This window comes from Dryobates pubescens, chromosome Z (genome assembly GCF_014839835.1).
Source record: "Dryobates pubescens isolate bDryPub1 chromosome Z, bDryPub1.pri, whole genome shotgun sequence".
Classification (NCBI taxonomy): Eukaryota; Metazoa; Chordata; class Aves; order Piciformes; family Picidae; genus Dryobates; species Dryobates pubescens.
This window is the reverse complement of record NC_071657.1, coordinates 42,117,655-42,140,707: the sequence shown is the minus strand read 5'-3', so window position 1 is coordinate 42,140,707 and position 23,053 is coordinate 42,117,655. Positions and strand designations below refer to the sequence as shown.

The following is a 23,053-nucleotide window of genomic DNA, read 5'->3' as shown; positions in this document are numbered from 1 at the left end:
TGGTAAAATATTAATATTATTTATTAAATATTAAAAATTGTTTTCTCAAGCCAGTTTTATTCAGGTTCATTTGCCCGGTCGATAACAGGTTGATTACACATGGCAGAAAGCTAATAAACAGTAGAGTAACAGTCTAGAACTATCAGAACTTGGAATACAGAGGAACAAACTGGAATCTCCTTATGTGCCTCGGGTGGCGTAGACGGACCACCGTTGAGTTCACAGCAGAGTTAACCAAGGGGGTAACAAGCTATAAACCTCAGAAATAACCAGGTAAAATACCATATTTTACTCACAAACCGATGAGCTTCTTACTACCAAAACTTTTGCTGAATGAAGAGGTATTTGAGTTTGTAATTATACTCCAAAGGGCGGTATGCACAAACTAGAGGAAATGAGAGAGCACGCTGCTGTAGTGGAGGCCCAACTCAAGCACTATGCTACTAAAATAACAGAAGCTAATTGCCCTAAAGATAGGACCTGCAAGTAGGGTGCTTGTCACTGCCTTGAATCCCATCAACAAACAGAGGGGAGATAAGAGTGACGAGCATGCAAGCTATAAGTGTAACAAGCAAAAAGTATAGGAGGTCTTCCCCTATAAATTCCTTTTTGAAAGCTGAATGGCCCAATGGTACATTAGCCATTCAAATCCTGCCAATCAATTAAAAATATTTATGTGGTGAGTAAACTGCACACGCCTTCTCTCATGGCATCTGACACATACTGCCTCCTCTCTGAAATGTGAGGCTTGGGGATTGGGTTCAGCTTCTACTCCCCTCCAGGCAGCCCTATTGGTGCCTGCCTTTTAGGCTCCTCACCCTCAAACTGGACCCTGTAACAGAGACGGAGGAGAGAGGGGCAGTGGCTCAAACAAGTTCAGCTGTCTTGTTAATGCCTCGTCCTGGACACTATGTTCTAATTGTAGTTTAAACCCTCTTTTACAAATGTACATAGTGAATAACTTTTGCAGAGAGATGGGAAGTTTTTCTTCACTTTTAAAATGTTAAGTTACTGAAAAGTAATGCAGTTCATAAAACTAAGACAAAGTGCAACATCCCTGTATCTTTCCAGGAGATAATTCTTTGCTGGGGCTTATAAATTATTCACAATATGAGAGAAAATAAATATCCTCTATAAATCTCTACAGAAGAATAATCTCCCTGAATATATATGAGAATATTCTGGAGAGCTATTTTGATTGCCCTTTCTCCAGATGAGAAGCCAGAAATTCATCAAGATATTTAAAGCAGATATTGAAGTATTTATGCTCTTTGAGAGAGGTATTGGACTGCTAGTAAAGTAATCTTTAAAACAGGTATTTAGACCCTTATCTGAGGGTGATTTTCGAGGGTAGATTAAGGCAAAAGAAAATTTGGTGTCCAAAGGACAGAGACCTTCCAAAATGTAAAAACAAACAAACAAACAAAAAAACCCCACAACACACAAACCAAAACAAGCACACCAAAAAAAACAAACCACCAAAATATTTCTTGCAGGGTTTTTTATTTACACTTTTTTTAGAATTTAGAATTTGAGTGAATTTTGTACTTGCAGCTTACAGGTCTACGGTCCTACAGAGCATAGGAGCACTTTTCTCTCCCAGAAAGCTGCCAGCAGAGTGTATGAATGCTTCTATTCCCCTTCATTACAATTACTTTAAATTCTGATGAAAGTACGCTTCATTGATACTGTCTGTCTTTGCCCTAACAAGAATGATCAATCAGTCTTGGGGTGAGGGCAGTATCCACTGGCAGACAGTCAGCACTACACAGCTAGGAGTGATATTGAAAGCATTCCAGCCATTTGCAGAATCAGTACTGTGGGTGCCTATAGATAAACCATTTTTAAAACAGGCTGCTGCTTGTTAAATTTAAGTTGAGTTGAGGAGAAAAAGGGATGTACTTTTTCTTGTTTGGCAGTTCGTGAAAGAACGGTGAAGATTGCTAAAGGAACGGGCAATTATCCTTGGGGCTTCAGAATCCAGTTCTCAAAGCCTATCCTTGTGACTGAAGTTGACACAAGTGAGTTGTGATTATTAACTTCTGCTATCAAAATGTATTAAAATAAATATATAATGTTTAGTAATATAATGAAATATGATCTATGTAATATGTTATTTTATATTCCCTTAGTTAGTGAGTGTAATATGTTTAATAATATGTCCTTAAAATATTCATGACAAGCTGTTTTAGGGCCCTAGTATGACTGTGGGTAAACTGAACTCCACTATTATGTGACCTTCCATGCCAGTTGATGCAAGTGTCTGCATCCAGCTTCTCACCAGATATTAAATATGGAACTTACGGCATCAAGCTTTTAAGAATAAAATAGAGGATTTGATGGGGACACTTCTTGGATGTTTTGATTGAGCCATAGACAGCTCTTAACAGGTGGGCTGTTAGCTTCTGCAGGGTAGCCAATGATTGTGAGGAACTCCAGAAAAATCTTACAAAACTGAATGAGCAAAGAAGTGGCAGATGTATTTCAGCAAACATGAAGTGTAAGATGATGCTACTAGAGTGAAACAATCTATACCATGCCTGAAAGATGAAGAACATGGCATAGGCAGTTATATTCAGGAATGAGATCTTGGAATTCACCTCTGAAAGGTCTCTGAAATCATCAGCTCTGTGTGTAATGGCTTCATCAGTAGCAGCTGTGAGAATGAGACACAGGAAATCAGAATCATTTAGCTGCTCATAAAACCTTGGTTCACCCAAGTGTACCATATTACTTGTGCTGTTTCCTGTATCACAGAAGTTCTACACAGTAGAATTCGAGAATTAGAAGAAGTTACAGGATAAATTTCTGCTACAAAAGCCAGATATAACCAACAAAATGTCATCCTAGACCATGCTACTGTGTGCCCCCTAGAAAGGTGTCTAAGAATAACTGTTACTTTAACAGCCTATATATTCAATTGTGCAGCTTCATAACAACACTGGGAAAGCCTGTGAACACAGAGGTTTGTGAATCCATTAGCTGAGCCTATCACTTTAAAAACTATTGGCTGAGCTACTAGATAGGGTCATCAATAAATTCCACTATGAAATAAAAATTGCATCTATATCCTTTTTTGGCTACATGGTGAGACATTAGCAGCAATCCGCAGAGAGAGATCCCAACATGAAGGACTTCCTGTCCTTTCTCTGCCTGTCTGATTTTGGTAACTTAGAGGATGGGGGACAACAGCAACAAGTCCCTGCCCAATGCAGCAGTTGTCACAAGCATGTTCCTCCTGAAACCAACCCCTCCCCTCCCAAGTCCTCATGCAAAACAGGTACAGTGCTCTGCAAGAGGTCACAAACAATGACAAAAATGGCAGTTCACCCAACTTAGAGGTGTCTTCAGGGCCCAATCATACTCCAGCTCACATTAAACCCACTTCCTTAAAGAAAAAAAGATGGTGACTCACCTTTGAAGGGAGTGGAAGGACCAATATGCCAATGAGACCCACTTTTCAAGGAAATCTGCTGTCTTCTTGGGACCAATGTCAAAGATGTAAGAAAGAGGCTTCCTGCTGTAGTACATCTCTCTGATAACTATTCACTATTGATCTTTCAGGTGGGAAGTGATCAGTTACCTTCATACCCAAGGGCTATGAAGAGGGGCTTCAGGGATTTGGGACAGCTGATGAAGGGATCAGGAGCATAAGTAATGTTCTCCTCTATCCCAATTGCAAGAAATGATGAGGGAAAGATCAGGAAGAGATATCAAATCAATGCCTGGCTCCAAGACTGGTGTAGCAGGAGGGATTTTGCATCCTTTAATCACAGGTCACTTTACACATCACCACATCTAGTGACCACATATGAGGTGCACCTGTCTCAAAGGGGCATAAGGATACTGGGAAAGGAGTTAGGTGATGGATATCATGTACCTGGAATTTAGTAATGCTGTGCACAAGGTTCCCTACAATATCCTCTTGGACAAACTGGCTGTCCATGTGTGGTAGGTTGAGAGAGGGCTTAGCTCTCCCTCCTCCACAGAGTAAGAAACCACAACTAGCCCAGTCGAAAGAGCAAGCTATATATTTACAAGCATATATGGAAAGCAGGTTATATATAACACAATATATACAGGTATTTACAATATATACACAGAAATACACAGCAAAGAGAAATAACACAACAAAAATCCCTCCCCGAGGGAGGGATCCCCTCCTTGGAACCCCCTCTCTCCCCCCCTACCTCCCTTTTTTCCCCAAAAAGGGGTTAGAGAGAGAGAAAGGCAAGTTACTAAGGAAAAGAGTTGTTAGTAAGCTTCAAAAGCCCATGCAGGATTAGTTTTTGCTTATCTGAAGGCCAACTCCAGCAGTTCGCAGAGAAGCAGGCAGGGAGAACAGGCTGAAACTCTCCCCCCAACTCCCCAAACCGAACTGAACTGAGGAAAAAAACATTCCAACTGCTCTAAAATCTAAAGCTGCATTTTTGTCTATTAACCAATGAAATTCATTTAGAATATCAGAATGTTTTGCTTCTAGTACCAAAAACATTTAGCCAGTGTCTCAGCACTGCTTGTTCTTAAAGGCACAGTGTCAAATGGCCACAATAGAGAAGCAATGTCTATGGTAGCATACCATTTGGCCTCTTTGGATTCCAGCTCATACTGGAGTTCCATCATGTCTGGTACTGCTGCACTCATAGGTGGTGTTACTTCATTCAGGGCTCGGTAGTCCACTGTCAGACGCCAGTCTCCATTCGGCTTTCACACAGGCCACACTGGACTGTTGAAAGGTGAATGAGTTTTGCTGATGACTTTCTGACTCTCCAACTGACGAATCAGATTCTGAATGGGCAACAAAGAGTCACGGTTGGTTCTGTATTGTCTGAGATGCACAGTCCGAGAAGCAACTGGCAATTTAATGTCCTGAATCTTGTGTTGTCCCACAACTGCAGATTCATCAGAAAGTTCAGGTCTAGCAGACAGTTTCAGCTTTTGTCCATCAGTTTCTACAGAAGCTACTCCAAAAGCCCATTTGTAACCCTTAGGGTCCTTGAAAAGCCCTTCTCTCAGAAAATCAATTCCCAAAATACAAGGTGCATCAGGTCTGGTCACAACTGTATGCTTCCTCCATTGTTTACCAGTTAGGCTTATATTAACCTCCACCTTACTTAACTCTTGAGATCCACCAGTGACTCCCAGAATAGTTATAGACTCTGATCCCTGATAATTTGATGGCATTATGGTGCACTGAGCTCCTGTGTCAACCAAGGCCCTGTACTTCTGAAATTGTGAAGTGCCAGGCCACTGGATGTGCACATCCCAATAGATTCTGTTATCTCTATTACCCCTCTCCTCCCCCTGGCGGGAGGCAGGGCACCCCTAGTTATGGGGAACATGTCCACAGCTGCAACGAGCACACTGTGCAGTGTTAGAACTGAAGCCACTGTTGGAGCTACTAGAGTTGTCCTGGGGAACTGTGGAAGTAACAGCTACCCTTCTGGTATTGCCACCTTGGGTTCTGCCACTTTGCAGTTCTCTCAGTCTCCTGAAAAGATTAGAAGTTGGTTGACCATCCCATCTGTTCATGTTCTCACCAAACTGATCACGCAGAGTTATCCAAATAGTCCTACGTGATTGCCTTGGTGGTCTGTTTTGGTTTGATCTGTTTTGGAATGACCTCCTTGGAGGATGTCTGTTCCTCACAGATGAAACCTGTATCCACCTGGAAGAAGAATTGGAATTATCTCTTTGTGCCAATTGGGTTATGGTGTTTTTAAATTCATCCTTCAGCTCTTTCATGCAATTCTTTATTTCACCAGACAGAGTTTCAATGGCTGAAACCAATGAAACACGTGTCATGCTATCATCCAATTGCCTCAATTGATCAGTGAATTGGCCAACCGTAGGAGGAGCTCCACCATAATTTCTTGCTACAATTCTGCTTGCCAGAATGTTTGCATAATTAGAAGGAGCAAGCTTGATGAGCTTTTTAGCAAGACCATTTCCTACAGGAACATCATCAGGATTCAGAGATTCATGTTCACCATAGAGTATCTCTCTAACAGCAAATTCTCTCAGACGCTTAATTCCTTCATCTATGGTAGTCCAGGGCTTAGGATTCCATGGAAGATCATCTCGGGAAGGGTATCTCATGAGAACCGCCATTAAAAGGCGTATCCACAGATTAACCTTACCGAGAGCCTTGCCTAGATGTCTATCTATTCCATTATCCTTTGAGAGAGTTCCTAGCTGAGCTGCTGACTTGTCTCCAACCATTAGAGCTGGAGCACCTGTATCATAACATCTACCAAGCCAAGCGAGAACTGGCTCCTTATCTGCTCTGAGATAGTCTTTTCGCACATTTCGCAATTCCTCATGCGGTGAAGAGCAGTCGGTTATGTCATCTTCTTCTTGCTCCTTTGCCTCCTCTTCCTCAACTTGTGGTCCCAACAACCTTTCTGTCACTCTCTCAAGGATCCCTTTAAGCTGAGAAGCATCACCACTAGCTGCTGTCCTACGAAGAGATGCATCTTGATCCTCTGATGATCTCAATAACTCAGCTATATTTTTAAGACAAATTTTCTCTTCCTCCCCAGCAGAAGAACCTTGCTGTGCATCCCCATCAGCTCCTGAATCAGCTTTAGGCTTACCCCTCCTTGTTGTTAAAACTGCTACTTGCTTTGCTGGAGCTGTGTTTGGGTTTCCAGCTGCCTTATCAGAAGCTGATAGGCTTTGAGACATATTAGCTGCTTTGGAGGACGCTTCCGCTCCTGCCATGGAGGAAGGAGGAAATGACTTTGCCTCATTAATGGTGGCTAACGGGGATACGGGAGCTGCCATGTTTGGGGCTGCTGCAGTCCCTGGCTGCTTGCCAGAATCATCAACACTGCCATTCAGAGCTGCCTTTCCAATTAACTTTTTAGCTTTATCTTTAACTGACGCAGATTCTCCATTATCATCATCACTGGATGTTTCCAAAACAGAGCCAGGGTGGTGTTTTCGTCTATTAACCCTCCGTTTTGTAACAAAACATGCCTTAGACACTTTTTTCTCCCGGTACAGCGCTACCAACAAATACACATTACTTATCACCAGCAGCAGGATTACACACATTGAGAAAAATCAGCTTTGGATCCCAGCCATCACTCAAAATTACCCTTTCACCAACTGGAATCTTAAACTCCTTTATCTCAATAGGGAGTGTGCTTGATGTAACATTCCTGTATTTTTTCACCCAAAAGTATTCCAGGCACCGATCATATAGGATCTGAATCTTGTACTTAAACCACAAATACAATTTTTGCATTATATATTTACCTATCTGATCGATAATCATACCCAGGCAATACTTGTAGATCAATACACTGAAGACTGAGAAGATCAATTACTTAAAAATCCAAAACACCTTCATGTTTGCTCATCCAACTCAAGCAAGCAATAAATCAAACTAATTTATTACCAAGCCCCGAGTTGGGCAGCCAATAATGTGGTAGGTTGAGAGAGGGCTTAGCTCTCCCTCCTCCACAGAGTAAGAAACCACAACTAGCCCAGTCGAAAGAGCAAGCTATATATTTACAAGCATATATGGAAAGCAGGTTATATATAACACAATATATACAGGTATTTACAATATATACACAGAAATATACAGCAAAGAGAAATAACACAACAAAAATCCCTCCCCAAGGGAGGGATCCCCTCCTTGGAACCCCCTCTCTCCCCCCCTACCTCCCTTTTTTCCCCAAAAAGGGGTTAGAGAGAGAGAAAGGCAAGTTACTAAGGAAAAGAATTGTTAGTAAGCTTCAAAAGCCCATGCAGGATTAGTTTTTGCTTATCTGAAGGCCAACTCCAGCAGTTCGCAGAGAAGCAGGCAGGGAGAACAGGCTGAAACTCCCAAACTCCCCCAACTCCCCAATGAAACTGAGGAAAAAATAAAATTCCAACTGCTTCACAATCCAAAGCTGCGTTTTTGTCTATCAACCAATGAAATTCATTTAGAATATCAGAATGTTTTGCTTCTAGTACCAAAAACATTTAGCCAGTGTGTCCCAGCGCTGCTTGTTCTTAAAGGCACAGCCTCAAACAACCACACCATGGTTTGGACAGGCATGCTCTTTGTTGGGTCAAAAACTGGCTGGCTGAATGAACACAAGGTGTGGTAGTGGGCAAAATTTAATCTAGTTGGCGGCCGGTCATAAACAGTGTTCCCTATGGCTGGGTATGGAGACCAGTTCTATTTAACATCTTTATCAATGGGATTAAGTGCACCCTTAATAAGTTTACAGATGACACCAAGCTGGGCAGAAGTGCTGATCTGCTGCAGGTGAGGAAGGCTCTGCAGAGGGGCCATAACAGGCTGGATCAGTGAGCTGAGTCCAGCTGTACAGCAAATGCTGTACAAGACCAAGTGCTGTGTCCTGCATCTTGGTCACAAAACCCCCATGCAATGCTACAGGCTTGGGGAAAAGTAGCTACCCCTTGAATACTGTGTTCAGTTTTGGGCCACTCACTACAAGGAGGACCCTGAGGTGCTGGATCATGTCCACAAAAGGCAGTGAGACTGGCAAGTGGTCTTGAATACAGGTCCTGTGAGAAGCACCTGAGGGAGCTGGGGTTGTTCAGCCTGGAGAATAGGAGGCAGAGGGAAGACCTCATTGCTTTCTAGAACTACCTCAAAGTATGTTGCCATAAGGTGGGGACCAGCCTCTTCTTCCAGGTAATAAGCAATAGGATAAGAGGAAATGGCCTTAAATTGCACCACGAGAGGTTTAGGTTAGATATTAGGAAACAGTTATTTTCCAAAAGCCTTTCACTGCTGCACTTCAGTAAAGTGCAATTCAGTGTAAAACCTGCATTTTTGGTCCACTTTCTGCACAAAAAGCCCTTTAGCCCATACGCTGAAGCAGCTGATGCCATGCCACTGGGCTGTTACCACAGACCTGAGCACCAGAAGGGCTGCCAGCGAAGTGCTGAAATCACCATCTCTGAAGGTGTTTAAAAGACAGTTGGATGGACATGATGTAACAGCTGTGTGCAGGCAGATGTTAGGTTATATTTGAACTCTATGATCTTAAGGTCTCCATGATCATAAGGTCTTTTGTAGTGAATGTGATTATTTTAGTAGTATTTTGAAGACCACTTATTATCCAAGAGTCTTCTATGAGATCCTCAAGGCCAGCATAAACAAAAATGTGCTGGCATCTGTAAATTATTTGTAAAATACATGAGGATGAAGCATTTTTCTTCCTGCCAGTTTATTATTAAGCTTTTAGTTTTCTCTACAATTTCTAAGCATGCTCAGAAATACACTACATGGTAATAGAATCATAGAATGCATCAGATTCAAAAGGACCCTCAAAGGTCATCTTGTCCAACCACTCTGAAGTGAGCAGGAACATCTCCAACTAGATCAGGTTGCTCAGGGCCCCATCAAATTCAACTTTGAATGTATCTAGGGATGGGGCATTCACCACATCCCCAGGCAACCTGTTGTAGGATTTCACTACCCTCATTGTGAAGAACTTCCTTCATATGCCTACCGTGCTCTAGTTTAGAGCCATTGCCCCTTTTGCTACATGCCCTTCTGAACATTCACTCCCCAGCATTCCTACAAGTCCCCTCCAGATACTGAAATGCTCTTACAACGTGACTCCAGAGCCTTCTCTTCTCCTGGCTGAACAACCTCAACTCTCCCAGCCTGTCTATGTAGGAGAGGTGCTCCAGCCCTCTGATCATCATTGCAGCCCATTGCTGGACCCATTCCAGCAGGCCCATGTCCTTCCTGTTTTGAGGGTCCTAGAGCTTGACACAGTACTCCAGGTGAAGTCTCACCAGAGTAGAGTGGCAGAATCACCTCTCTCAATCTGCTGTCCATGCTTCTTTTGATGCAGCCCAGGATGCAACTGACCTTCTGGGCTGATGTGCACATTATTGGCTTATGTCCAGCTTCTCATGATAGTGCCCCCAGGTCCTTTTCTGCAGAGCTGCTCTCAATCTCATCATCCCCCAGCCAGTATTGATAATGAGGATTGTGCTGACCCAGATGCAGAACCTTGTACTCAGCCTTGTTGAACATCATGAGGTTCTCGTGCATCCACTTCTCTAGTCTGTCTTGGACCCTCTAGGTGGCATCCTGTCCTTTAGTCTTGTCAGCCACACCACTCAGCTTGGTATCATTAGCAAACTTGCTGAGGCTGCAGTCAGTCTCGCTGTCCATATATCTCACCATCACTGATGAAGATATTGAACATCACTGGTCCCAGTACAGACCACTGATGAACACCACTACTCACCTGTCTCCTGCTAGGCATTGAGCTGATGAGCGCTACACTTTGGATGCAGTCATCCAAACAATTCTTATCTACTGAAGAGTTCACCCATCAAATCCACATCTCTCCAGTTTAGAGAGAAGAGTGTTGTTGAGGACTGTGTCAAAGGTTTTACAGAAGTCCAGACAGATGGTATCTATTGCCCTTCCCTTGTCCACTGATGTGGTCACTCCACTGTAGAAAGGCACTAGGTTGGTAAGGCAGGACTTGCCCTTGGTGAAGACATGCTGTCTGTCATAAATCACCTCCCTGTCATCAATGTGCTTTAGCATAGCTTCCAGGAAGATCTGTTCTATGGTCTTCTTGGGCACAGAGGTGAGGCTGCACCATATGCACTGCACAGTATTTAAATATATGCGTTAGGTAGTATGGACATGGAAAAATATTGTCAAAGGCAATTTTTTTCACAGCACATTAGAAATGCTTAATTATAAATGAGAAGGAAAAAAAAACTATGTCCACTAAATTTTTTACTGGGTTTTAAGTATCTGTGTATTGCTGCCCATGAATGGAGCATAATTTGCCTTATGTAGTTTCCCTCTTTTGCCTCCATTCTTCTCTGGCATGTGTCAGAGCCCTGTTTTACTAGGAAGGCATGTGATTTGCAACAGTTAGGAAATAAATAAAGTTTGATATATTAAGAAACTTGATCCAGTCTCTCATTCACTTTGTTGACTTACTATGTTATTTCCTTCTAAAGACAAAGTTCATAAGATACTGTAGCCAAATTCTGTTAATCAAAAAGAGAAACATAAAGTAGTCTTTTGGTCTAAAACTCAAAACACAGCAGAATAATAGATGTTTTCTTTATTAATTTTACTGAAGATTGCACCAGATCTTTGTACTTAAGTCAAAACTCTCAGATACTGAAATACCTATTTGCCTCTCAAATTACTTAAGTCCAAAGGGCATTATTAACAAAATTTCTTCCTTCCCAGTAATTATGTAGTGTTGAACCAGTATCCAAATACTGAAGGTTCACTTTCAGACAGCTAATGGGTTATTCAGAAAAACTTTCTTTGCCTAAAAGTTGACATCTCAAAGATCCCAAAGAATAATTCATGACTGGTTGGACAGGTAGCTATTGTACTGGAAAAGCTTTATCTCATACAAAAGCCTGATAGCCTAACTCTTAATCATTTATTTTTTAATTTATTTATCCAGACAGTGCAGCTGAAGAAGCAGGGCTTCAGGTTGGGGATATTCTGATTGCAGTCAATGGAACTGATGTCACCAGCATGCCACATTCAGAGGCTGCCAATCTGGCAAGGAAAGGTAGGTTTGAGATCACATCTTCAAATACATCCAAGCAAGCTGAGTGATGAATGAAACAGAAATATTATTTTAGCAACTTAACCCATTAATATTTAGTAGCATAGAAGTGCCTAAGTCACTTTTTTAGATATACCTTGCTAGGAATACAGAAGAAAATAGACATACAAAGTATTCCTCAAATAGTGCATAAGAGTACTGCTTTTGGCTCTCCTGAGTGAGTCCTGAAAGTGACGGCAGAGATACAAATACTTCATTTATGCATTATGCTTCCTCATTGAGAGACTTCACTGTGTGCTTCAGAGCACTCAGTAGTTATTTCTGTGTCACCAATATCTGAAGACTAATCAGGAGAGCGAAGTGATTATGAGGAACCCTTTTTGCAGCAACACGGAAGCAAGGGGGCAGTGATAGTAACTGCACATGTTCTTCCTAGATTTGTGATGACTAAACCCCATGTTTGCATCCTGAAAGTTAGTTTATTGTCTTTCTTTTCTTAATTGCAGATATGGTTCTGATGAGGGCTTATGGGAAATTCAATAAATTACAAAGTTTCTTCAATACAGTGAAAAATTTAACTTGCCACTTCTTTATAGAGGTGTCATTCACACGGTTATATTTAAGAGTATGTCCAGTCTTTAAGTAGCTAAATCTTTGATCAATTGGTAATTTTAAGCCCTCAGGGAACATCCTCTGGTGTAAATCTTGGCACACAAGCAGTATTCAGAAAGTCAAATGACCCCAAGAGAAATCCAGCAAATATTTTGCAAATAAAAGTGTTGTCATAATCACACTTCTCAATCCTCTTTCAACATATTTGACGCCTTCTCTGAAGTGTAATAATTCTGCTATAATCAGAATTTCAAGCCTTTAACATCAAAGCCACAGCATCAGGAAATTGTTCCTCATTGATAACAATAACATGTTTTTACACAGTCTTGCAAACTAACATCTCCTTTGAGTACTTACCTCTTGCATATTAAGTAGACACTTCAACACATGGTTAGCATCCATCAGCCCCTCAGTGAGGGACACCAATAGCAGGAACGGTTAATAGACCCTAACACAAAGAAAGGAATTCTTAAGAGCATATGTAGAGAAAAGAGAGATTGAAAGTACTTAGAATAGAATAGAAAAGAATACAATACAATACAATACAATACAATACAATACAATACAATACAATACAATAGAACAGAATAGAATAAACCAGGTTGGAAGAGACCTTCGAGATCATTGTGCCCAACCTATCATCCAACACTATCTAATCAACCAAACCATGGCACCAAGCACCCCATCCAGTTTCTTCCTAAACACCTCCAGTGATGGCAAATCCACCACCTCCCCGGGCAGCCCATTCCAATGGCCAATCACTCTTTCTATGAAGAATTTCTTCCTAACATCCAGCCTAAACCTCCCCTTGACACTGTGTCCTCTTGTTCTGGTGCTGGTTGCCTGGGAGAAGAGACCAGCCCCCACCTGGCTACAACCTCCCTTAAGGTAGTTGCAGACAGCAAGAGGGTCTCCCCTGAGCCTCCTCTTCTCCAGGCTAAGCAACCCCAGCTCCCTCAGGTTTGTGCTACAAACTCCTCACCAGCTTTGTTGCCCTTCTCTGAACACGTTCCAGCAAGTTAACATCTTTCCTAAACTGAGGGGACCAGAACTGGACACAGTATTCAAGGTGCTGCCTAACCAGTGCTGAGTACAGGGACACAGTGACCTCCCTGCTCCTGCTGGCCAAGGACTCTCAGCAAGTTTTGTATAAACCTCAGTTTATGTACAACCATTTGGACAATGAAATCCAACTACTTCTCTAAACTGACAAAATGCAAGCACCCAAGATGCTGCTTGCAAAGGTAGATCATGAAAACTGTTCTAAGAGTTTTAACCATGAAATGTTTAAGGATGTTGCTAGGTCATGCAGGGAAAAAATTGGAGAGGCAAAAGCCCATTTAGAGCTTAGACTGGCCGCTGTTGCGAAGGACAACAAAAAATCCTTTTATAAATATATTAATGGCAAAAGAAGGGGCAAGGACAACCTCCACTCCTCGGTGGACATGGAGGGGAATATTATAACTAAAGATGAGGAGAAGGTAGAAGTACTTAACACCTTCTTTGCCTGAATTTTTAATAGCAAGATAGGTTGTCTTCCAGACAACTGGCCTACAGAGCTGGCAGATGGAGTCAGGGAGCAGTAGAGTCCCCCTCTGTTCCAGGAGGGGATAATTAGAGATCTCCTCAGCTGCTTGGATCCCCACAAGTCCATGGGACTGCATGAGATCCATCCTAGGGTGCTGAGAGAGCTGCCAGATTAGCTGGCCAAGCTGCTCTCCATCATTTTTCAACAGTCCTGGCTCACTGGAGAGGTCCCAGATGACTGGAAGCTGGCCAACATGGTGCCCATCCACAAGAAGGGCCGGAAAGAGGAACCAGGGAATTACATGCCTGTCAGCCTGACCTCAGTGCCAGGCAAGATGATGGAACAGGTCATCTTGAGTGCAATCACACAGCACTTAGAGGATGGCCAAAGGATCAGGCCCAGCCAGCATGGATTTAGGAAGGGCAGGTCCTGTCTCTCCAACCTGATCTCCTTCTATGATCAGGTGACCTGCCTGGTGGATGTGGGGAAGACTGTGGATGTAAGCTACCTGGACTTCAGCAAGGCCTTTGACACCGTCCCCCACAGCAAACTCCTGGCCAAGCTGCCAGCCCATGGCTTGGATGGGAGCACACTGTGTTGGGTTAGGAACTGGCTGGAGGGCCGAGCCCAGAGAGTGGTGGTGAATGGTGCCACATCCAGCTGGCAGCCAGTCACTAGTGGTGTCCCCCAGGGATCAGTTCTGGGCCCCATGCTCTTTAACATCTTTATTGATGATATGGATGAGGGGATTGAGTCCATCATGCATAAATTTGCAGATGACTATGTCCAGACAGAGTCTCAAGCTGTACCAGGGGAGGTTTAGGCTGGATGTTACGAAGAAATTCTTCATAAAAAGAGTGACTGGCCATTGGAATGGGCTGCCCAGGGAGGTGGTGGAGTCACCATCACTGGGGGTGTTTAAGAAGAGAGTGGATGGGGAGCTTAGTGCCATTGGATAAGTTCATTAGATGGTGTTGTAAGATAGGTTGGATTCGATGATCTCGAAAGACTTTTCCAACATGGTTAATCCTATTCTTTTCTTTTCTTTTCTTTTCTATTCTATTCTATTCTATTCTATTCTATTCTATTCTATTCTATTCTATTCTTTTCTATTCTATTCTATGCTATGCTATGCTATGCTATGCTATGCTATGCTATGCTATGCTATCCAGCCTAAACCTCCCCTGGTGCAGCTTGTGACTATGTCCTCTTGTTCTGGTGCTGGTTGCCTGGGAGAAGAGACCAGCCCCCACCTGGCTACAACCTCCCTTAAGGTAGTTATAGACAGCAATAAGATCTCCTCTGAGCCTCCTCTTCTCCAGGCTGAACAACCCCAGCTCCCTCAGCCTCTCCTCACAGGGTTTGTGCTCCAAGCCCCTCACCAGCTTTGTTGCCCTTCTCTGGACACATTCCAGCAACTCAACCTCTTTCCTAAACTGAGGGGCCCAGAACTGGACCCAGGACTCAAGGTGTGGCCTAATCAGTGCTGAGTACAGGGACAGAATGACTTCCCTGCTCCTGCTGGCCACACTTTTCCTGATACAGGCCAGGATGCTATTTGCCCTCTTGGCCACCTGGGCACACTGCTAGCCCATGTTCAACCTACTATCAACCAGTACCTCCAGGTCCCTTTCTGCCTGGCCTCTCTCCAGGCACTCTGACCCCAGCCTGTAGCACTGCATGGGGTTGTTGTGGCCAATCTGTAGAACCTGGCACTTGGATTTGTTAAATCTCATGCCCTTGGACTCTGCCCATCTGTCCACCCTGTCAAGGTCCCTCTGGAGAGCTCTCCTACTCTGAAACAGACCAACACCTGCCCCCAGCTTGGTGTCATCTGCAAATTTACTGATGATGGACTCAATACCCTCATTCAGATCATCAGTAAAGGCATTGATCAGGATGAGACCCAGAACTGATCCATGGGGAACACCACTAGTGACTGGCCGCCAGCTGGATGTGGCACTGTTCACCACCATTCTCTGGGACCAGCCCTCCAAGCCAGTTCCTAACCAGAACAGAGTGCTGCTGTCCAAGCCACGGGCTGGTGGGGATCCAAGCGGCTAAGCAGGTCTCTAACTACTTCTTCCTGGATTATAGGGGAACTCCACTGCTTCCTGACTCCATCTGCCAGCTCTTTAGGCCAGCCGTCTGAACCTATCTTGCTATTAAAAATTCAGGCAAAGAAGGTGTCAAGTACTTCTGCCTTTTCCTTATTTTTAGTTACAGTATTCCCCTACATGCCCACTAAGGAGTAGTCCTTGCCCCTCTTTTTCCATTAATGTATTTATAAAAGGATTTTTTGTTGTCATTCACAGCAGTGGCCAGTCCAAGCTCTAAATGGGCTTTTGGCTCTCTAATTTTTTCCCTTCATGACCTAGCAACATCCTTAAACATTTTGCGAGAAACCTCTCCTTCCTTCCAAAGATGACACACCCTCTTTTTTCCCCTTAATTCACTCAGAAGTTCATTGCCCATTCAGTCTGGCCATCTGCCCCAGCAGCTCATCTTGCAGCACATTGGCACAGCCTGTTCCTGCATCTTCAAGAATTCTTTCTTGAAGTAAGTCTAGCCCTCCTGGACACCTTTGTTTTTAAGAGCTGTTTCCCAAGGTACCTTCTGAGTTAGTTCCTTGAGTAACCTGAAGTCTGCCCTCTGGAAGTCCAGTGTAGAGGTTTTGTTGCTGTCCCTCTTAGCTTGACTGCATAGTGAAAACTCAATTATTTCATGGTCACTGGATCCCAGACAGCCTCCAACCACCACATCTCCCACCAGGCCTTCTCTGCTTGTAAAGAGGTCAAGCAAAGCCTTACCCCTGGTAGGCTCACACAACAGCTGTGATAAGAAGCTGTCCTCCATACACTCTAAGAACCTTCTAGACTGCCTCTTCTCTACTGTGTTCAGCTCCCAGTGGATATCAGGCAGGTTGCAGTTGCCCATGAGAACAAGGTCAGGAGATCTTGAGACAGCCTTAAGCTGCCTATAGAATGACTCATCAACCTCTTCATCCTGGTTGGGTGGTCTATAACAGACTCCAACCAGGATGTCTGCCCTGCTGGTCTTCCCTCTAATTCTCACCCACAAGCACTCAACCCGATCATCCCTGATCTCCTGCTCAATGGCATCTAGTGCCTCCCTGATGTACAGGGCCACCCCTCCACCCCTTCTTCCTTGCCTGTCTTTCCTGAAGAGCCTGTAGCCATCAATTGCAGTGCTCCAGTCGTGCGATTCGTCCCACCATGTCTCTGTGATGGCAACTACATCATAACTTTCCTGCTGTAACAAGGCTTCCAGCTCCTCTTGTTTGTTGCCCATACTTTGTGCATTACTGTACAAGCACTTCAGCTGGGCCTCTGGTTTCACCCCTGACTCCAGCTTACCACCCTCAGACTCCTGTCTGGGGGGACTGGTTTCAGCCCCTTCCCCCTTCAAATATAGTTGAAAGCCCTGTCAATGAGACCTGCCAATTCCCTTCCTAGAACCCTTTTCCCTCTGTGGGACAGGGTATTCTCATGTGCTAGGAATTTTTCCCCTCTCTGGGTCGGATGTACTCCATAGGTTGCTAGCGGACCTGGTGCAACAGAAAGTTTCCCAGGATCAAAATCCCCAAAATTCTATTGGTGGCACCAGCCTCTGAGCCTCGTGTTCATTACAGCTGCTGTCCTGTTCCTTTCAGTATTCCTTCCTGCAACTAAGGGTATTAAAAAAATTACCTGTGCCCCTGACTCCTCAACCAGTTTTCCCAGAGCCTTGAAGTCCTTTTTGATTGCCTTTGGACCTCTGGTTTCAACATCATCACTCCCTACCTGCATAACTATCAAGGGATAGTAATCAGAGGACTGTACCAGATTAGGCAGCCTTCTGGTAACATCTCTGACCTGGGCCCCAGGGAAGCAGCAGACTTCCCTGTGGGAAGGATCCAGCCAACATATGGGGCCCTCTGTTCCCCTCAGGATGGAATCACCAATAACAGTTACCCTCCTCCTTTTTTTTAAGGGAACAAGTCCTGATGCAGGGGGCAGGCTGTTTTGCTTTTAGGCAACACCTCAGATGGTGTGTCTTCTCTCTTCCCAGTCACATCACTCTCAACTTCCAGTGCCCCATACCTGTTTTGCAAAGGCAGCTGGGAAGGTGAGGGGAGTAGTGAGGGTTTCACTTTGCATTTCCTAACAGGGACCTGCATCCATTTCCTGCTGCATCTTGGGACACCTCCTTCTGGATGTTAGGAAGAAGTGCTTGACAGAAGAGTAATTGGCCATTGGAATGGGCTGCCCTGGGAGGTAGTGGAGTCACCATCACTGGAAGTGTTTAAGAAGAGGCTGGATGAGGCACTTGGTGCCATGGTTGAGTTTATTAGATGGTGTTGCCTGATAGGTTGGACGTGATGATCTTGAAGGTCTTTTCCAACCTGTTTTTTTTTTCTATTCTATTCTATTCTATTCTATTCTATTCTATTCTATTCTATTCTATTCTATTCTATTCTATTCTATGACAGCAGTCTCCATTGCTAGTTCTCAACACAAAATTAGTTTCATTCCTGAGTACCAATTAAAAGAAGGATGCTTTTCTCATTGCTGCTTCTGGAAGCTACATTAGGAGGAGAAGATCATGAAATAGAGCACTGCCTTCCTGCTCCATACCCTATAGGGATGTTAAAAAAATTTACAGATTGGACTGTAGTTTTTGACCTATGTTTTCATGTTATTCATATGATATTTTAGGTCCTGATATACTCACTATGGTGGTGGGATCAGATATCAGCCGTTACCCTAACACCCCCAGACCTACCTGCCGAGGATATTTGCATAAACGAACACAGTCAGCAATACTGAAGGGTTGGAGAAAGAGGTGGTTTGTGCTGAAACATAATGGCTACCTACACTATTACAAACACAAGAAGGTAAGGAAAGAGGGTGATGAGGAAGCAAGCTGTATACTTGTGAAGTACTCAAGTATTGTACTCAAATTTGTAGGTCATTATCTGGACTTGTAGTATTTATGGAATAGCATCAGCACTAAAACTGTTTTTGTATGTGCTATACAGCAGGCTTGTTGAGTAATTCTGCCTTCCTGTTATCTTAGTCACAGACACAGGCAATGTCAGGCTTTTACAGATTCACATTTAATCTCTAGTTCTGATCATCAAGAAGTCTGTAAATTGAACAGACATAAGGAGGCTCATGCAGTTTCTATGGAATTTCCTAGATCACCTAGTAAGAGCATCAGCAAAAATGTCTGCTGATTAGATAAGCAGAAATTAGTTTGCCTTCAACACATAAGTCAAATACATGGCCTGAAATATGTCATACATGAAATACGTCAATGTTTACCTTTAATAAAAAAACCACAAACAAACAAACAAAAAAAAACCAAACATGAGAACATGAACATGACACCAGGTCTTTGACTGTAAATAATTTTTGCTTTTCTAATGTGGCCACACACCTTTTCATCAACTCAGTATATGAAGGATATAGAGGTACATGAATACACACACTTATGTAGACATAGTAGCATAGTTTTGCAATAAATATTGACATAATCAAGTCAACAAGATGATGTTCACAAAACAGAAGACAATAATGAAACTGATCCTATAAGCTTCACGATTTTATCCTTATGAGGTCCTTCATCAGCCTCCTGAAATGTAAAAATCCCAATCTATTTATGCCTTTGAAACGCTTTTCACTTTTCAGTCAGTTGAGTACCTCTGAGGACAGTGTTAGATAAAACACTCTGAAGACAGTGTGTTAGGTAAATAATCTAACAGTTTTAGGTAGCAGAAAATGTCCCATTTTCCTACATTCATTATTATTTAATCAAATTTTCTTTAAATTCTTTCAACTAGCAGGTTTCTTTTTAATCCTCTCTTTTCTTCCACAGATATTTTTGTCTTAGTTACTGCACTGGAAAAATAACTCTTCCAGTTATACCAACCTTATGCTTTGATTCTAGGAAGGGAAGACTCTAGGAAGGGAATTGGCAGGTCTCATTGACAGGGCTTTCAACTAGATTTGAAGGGGGAAGGGGCTGAAACCAGTCCCCCCAGACAGGAGTCTGAGGGTGGTAAGCTGGAGTCAGGGGTGAAACCAGAGGCCCAGCTGAAGTGCATGTACAGTAATGCACAAAGTATGGGCAACAAACAAGAGGAGCTGGAAGCCTTGTTACAGCAGGAAAGTTATGATGTAGTTGCCATCACAGAGACATGGTGGGACGAATCGCACGACTGGAGCACTGCAATTGATGGCTACAGGCTCTTCAGGAAAGACAGGCAAGGAAGAAGGGGTGGAGGGGTGGCCCTGTACATCAGGGAGGCACTAGATGCCATTGAGCAGGAGATCAGGGATGATCGGGTTGAGTGCTTGTGGGTGAGAATTAGAGGGAAGACCAGCAGGGCAGACATCCTGGTTGGAGTCTGTTATAGACCATCCAACCAGGATGAAGAGGTTGATGAGCCATTCTATAGGCAGCTTAAGGCCGTCTCAAGATCTCCTGACCTTGTTCTCATGGGCAACTGCAACCTGCCTGATATCCGCTGGGAGCTGAACACAGTAGAGAAGAGGCACACTAGGAGGTTCTTAGAGTGCATGGAGGACAGCTTCTTATCCCAGGTGCTGTGTGAGCCTACCAGGGGTAGGGCTATGCTTGACCTCCTCTTCACCAATATGGAAGGGCTGGTGGGTGATGTGGTGGTCAGAGGGTGTTTAGGGGCCAGCGAACACGAGATAATTGAATTTTCAGTATTCAGTCAAGCTAAGAGGGGCAGCAAGAAGACCTCCACTCTGGACTTCTGGAGGGCAGACTTCAGGTTACCTAGGGAACTAACTCAGAAGGTTCCTTGGGAAACACGCCTTAAAAACAAAAGGGTCCAGGAGGGCTAGACTTACTTCAAGAAAGAATTCTTGAAGATGCAGGAACAGGCTGTGCCAATGTGCTGGAAGATGAGCCGCTGGGGCAGATGGCCAGACTGAATGGGCAATGAACTTCTAAAAGAACTGAGGGAAAAAAGAGGTTGTATCATCTTTGGAAGAAAGGTGAAGCAACCCATGGAATGTGTAAGGATGTTGCTAGGTCTTGTAGGAAGAAAATTAGGGAAGCAAAAGCACATTTGGAGCTTAGATTGGCCTCTGCTATGAAGGACAACATAAAGTCCTTCTATAAATATATTAATAGCAAGAGGAAGGGCAAGGACAACCTCCACTCCTTGGTGGACACGGAGGGGAACGTTGTAACAAAGGATGAGGAAAAGGCAGAGGTACTTAACACCTTCTTTGCTTCAATTTTTACTAGCAGGACAGAGTGTCTTCCAGACAGCTGGCCTACAGAGCTGGCAGGAGTCAGGGAGCAGTGGAGTTCCCCTCTGTTCCAGAATGGGGTAGTTGGTGATCTTCTCAGCCTCTTGGATCCCCACTAGTCCATGGGACCAGATGGGATCCATCCTAGGGTGCTGAGAGAGCTGGCAGATGAGCTGACCAAGCCACTCTCCATCATTTTCCAGCAGTCCTGGCTCACTGGAGCCGTTCCAGAGGACTGGAAGCTTTCCAGCGTGGTGTCCATCCACAAGAAAGGCCAGTTGGATGAGCCAGGGAATTACAGGCCTGTCAGCCTGACCTCAGTGCCAGGCAAGATTATGGAACAGGTCATCTTGAGTGCAATCACACAGCACTTAGAGGATGGCCAAGGGATCAGGCCCAGCCAGCATGGATTTAGGAAGGGCAGGTCCTGCCTGACCAACCTGATCTCCTTCTATGATCAGGTGACCCCCCTGGTGGATGTGGGGAAGCCTGTGGATGTGGTCTACCTGGACTTCAGCACGGCCTTTGACACTGTCCCCCACAGCAAACTCCTGGCCAAGCTGTCAGCCCATGGCTTGGATGGGAGCACACTGCGTTGGGTTAGGAACTGGCTGGAGGGCCGAGCCCAGAGAGTGGTGGTGAATGGTGCCACATCCAGCTGACAGCCAGTCACTAGTTGTGCCCCCCAGGGATCAGTGCTGGGCCCCATGCTCTTTAACATTGTTATTGATGATCTGGATGAGGGCATTGAGTCGATCATCAGTAAATTTGCGGATGACACCAAGCGGGGGGCAGGAGTTGATCTGCTGGAGAGTAGAGGGGCTTTGCAGAGGGACCTCGACAGGCTGGACAGATGGGCAGCATGCAACGGCATGAGATTTAACAATGCAAGTGCTAGGTTCTGCACATTGGCCACAACAACCCCATGCAGTGCTCCAGGCTGGGGTCAGAGTGTCTGGAGAGCGACCAGCCAGAGAGGGTCCTTGGGGTGCTGGTTGATGGTAGGCTGAACATGAGCCTGAAGTGTGCCCAGGTGGCCAGGAGGGCCAATGGCATCCTGGCCTGCATCAGGAACAGTATGGCCAGCAGGAGCAGGGGGGTCATTCTGCCCCCTGGAGGGGTTTTTTCCCCCTGAGAAACTGAGTCAGTCTGTTCCATTGTCCCTCCCTGTGCAGCAAGCCTATAAAAAGGAGGACACTGCAGCCATTAGCTCTCTCAGCCCCTGCCTTTGCCTGGATGAGGACTGCTGCTATCTCCCTGCTTCTCTGCCATGTGGTCAGGCCTCATTCTTCTCCCTGCCAATCCACGCCTCTTCAAAGAGACTGGTTTTGTATTTTTATTTTTTCCCCATCCATCCTTGTTCCTTACCCTTGTGAATCCTTCCTGTTATTGTTCTATATTGTTTAAAGAAAATTCTTTACCTTTCTACTTCCAAGCCGAATCCAAATTATTTCTTGGTGGGTTTGCTCCTTCCCTTTCTTTTCCTCTCTATTGGGAAAGAGGAGGGGAATGTGGGTGAGGGATTCTTAGCCTTGCCCCCATCTGAGCCCTTAAATCCCAGTGAAGGCTCAAAACCACCACACTGAGGTTAAATCAAGACAAGTATTTGTCTGCATTTATTTCATTTACCCAGACATGCTATTATAGCACATCGCTGCTAACCTTTTAGTCACTCCAGCCTGTCTCAAACTTAAGCCGTGCACCATATAGAAGCTTAAACGCAAACCCACATATGAAACTTCTTTATGGAAAACCAAAGTCTTTGCAAAGGGTCCACTTGTGAAAGAAAAACAAAATGAAAAAGCAGATATAAAACATTATGGAGTACAAAATATATGTTGAAATACAGTGCTTTTTCTTTTGCTTCCATCAGGTAAATTGTGTTAGTTCACCATTATAAAGCAGAATTTCTGAATGGTCACAGAATTGTCAGGGCTGGAAGGGACCTCAAGTTCCCAGTCCGGTGCCATAGGCAAGAACACTTTTCACTAGATCAGGGCTTTTCACTAGACCAGGTTGCCCAGAGCCACATCCAGCATGGCCTCAAAAACTTCCAGGGATGAGGCTTCCACCAC

At 44.2% G+C, this 23,053-nt stretch overlaps 1 protein-coding gene across 1 annotated transcript in view; it reads left to right on the top strand.

Annotated features, from left to right (window-relative positions):
• LOC104303252 (uncharacterized) overlaps positions 1-19,581 on the top strand; it is a 35,316-nt gene extending 15,735 nt beyond the window's left edge. Inside the window, exons 5-8 of the mRNA XM_054177764.1 lie at positions 1,920-2,021; positions 11,439-11,549; positions 18,405-18,583; positions 19,567-19,581. Of these exons, the coding sequence (XP_054033739.1) occupies positions 1,920-2,021; positions 11,439-11,549; positions 18,405-18,583; positions 19,567-19,581 (407 nt within the window). The remainder of the gene's footprint in view (positions 1-1,919; positions 2,022-11,438; positions 11,550-18,404; positions 18,584-19,566) is intronic.
• The last annotated feature ends 3,472 nt before the right edge of the window (positions 19,582-23,053 follow it).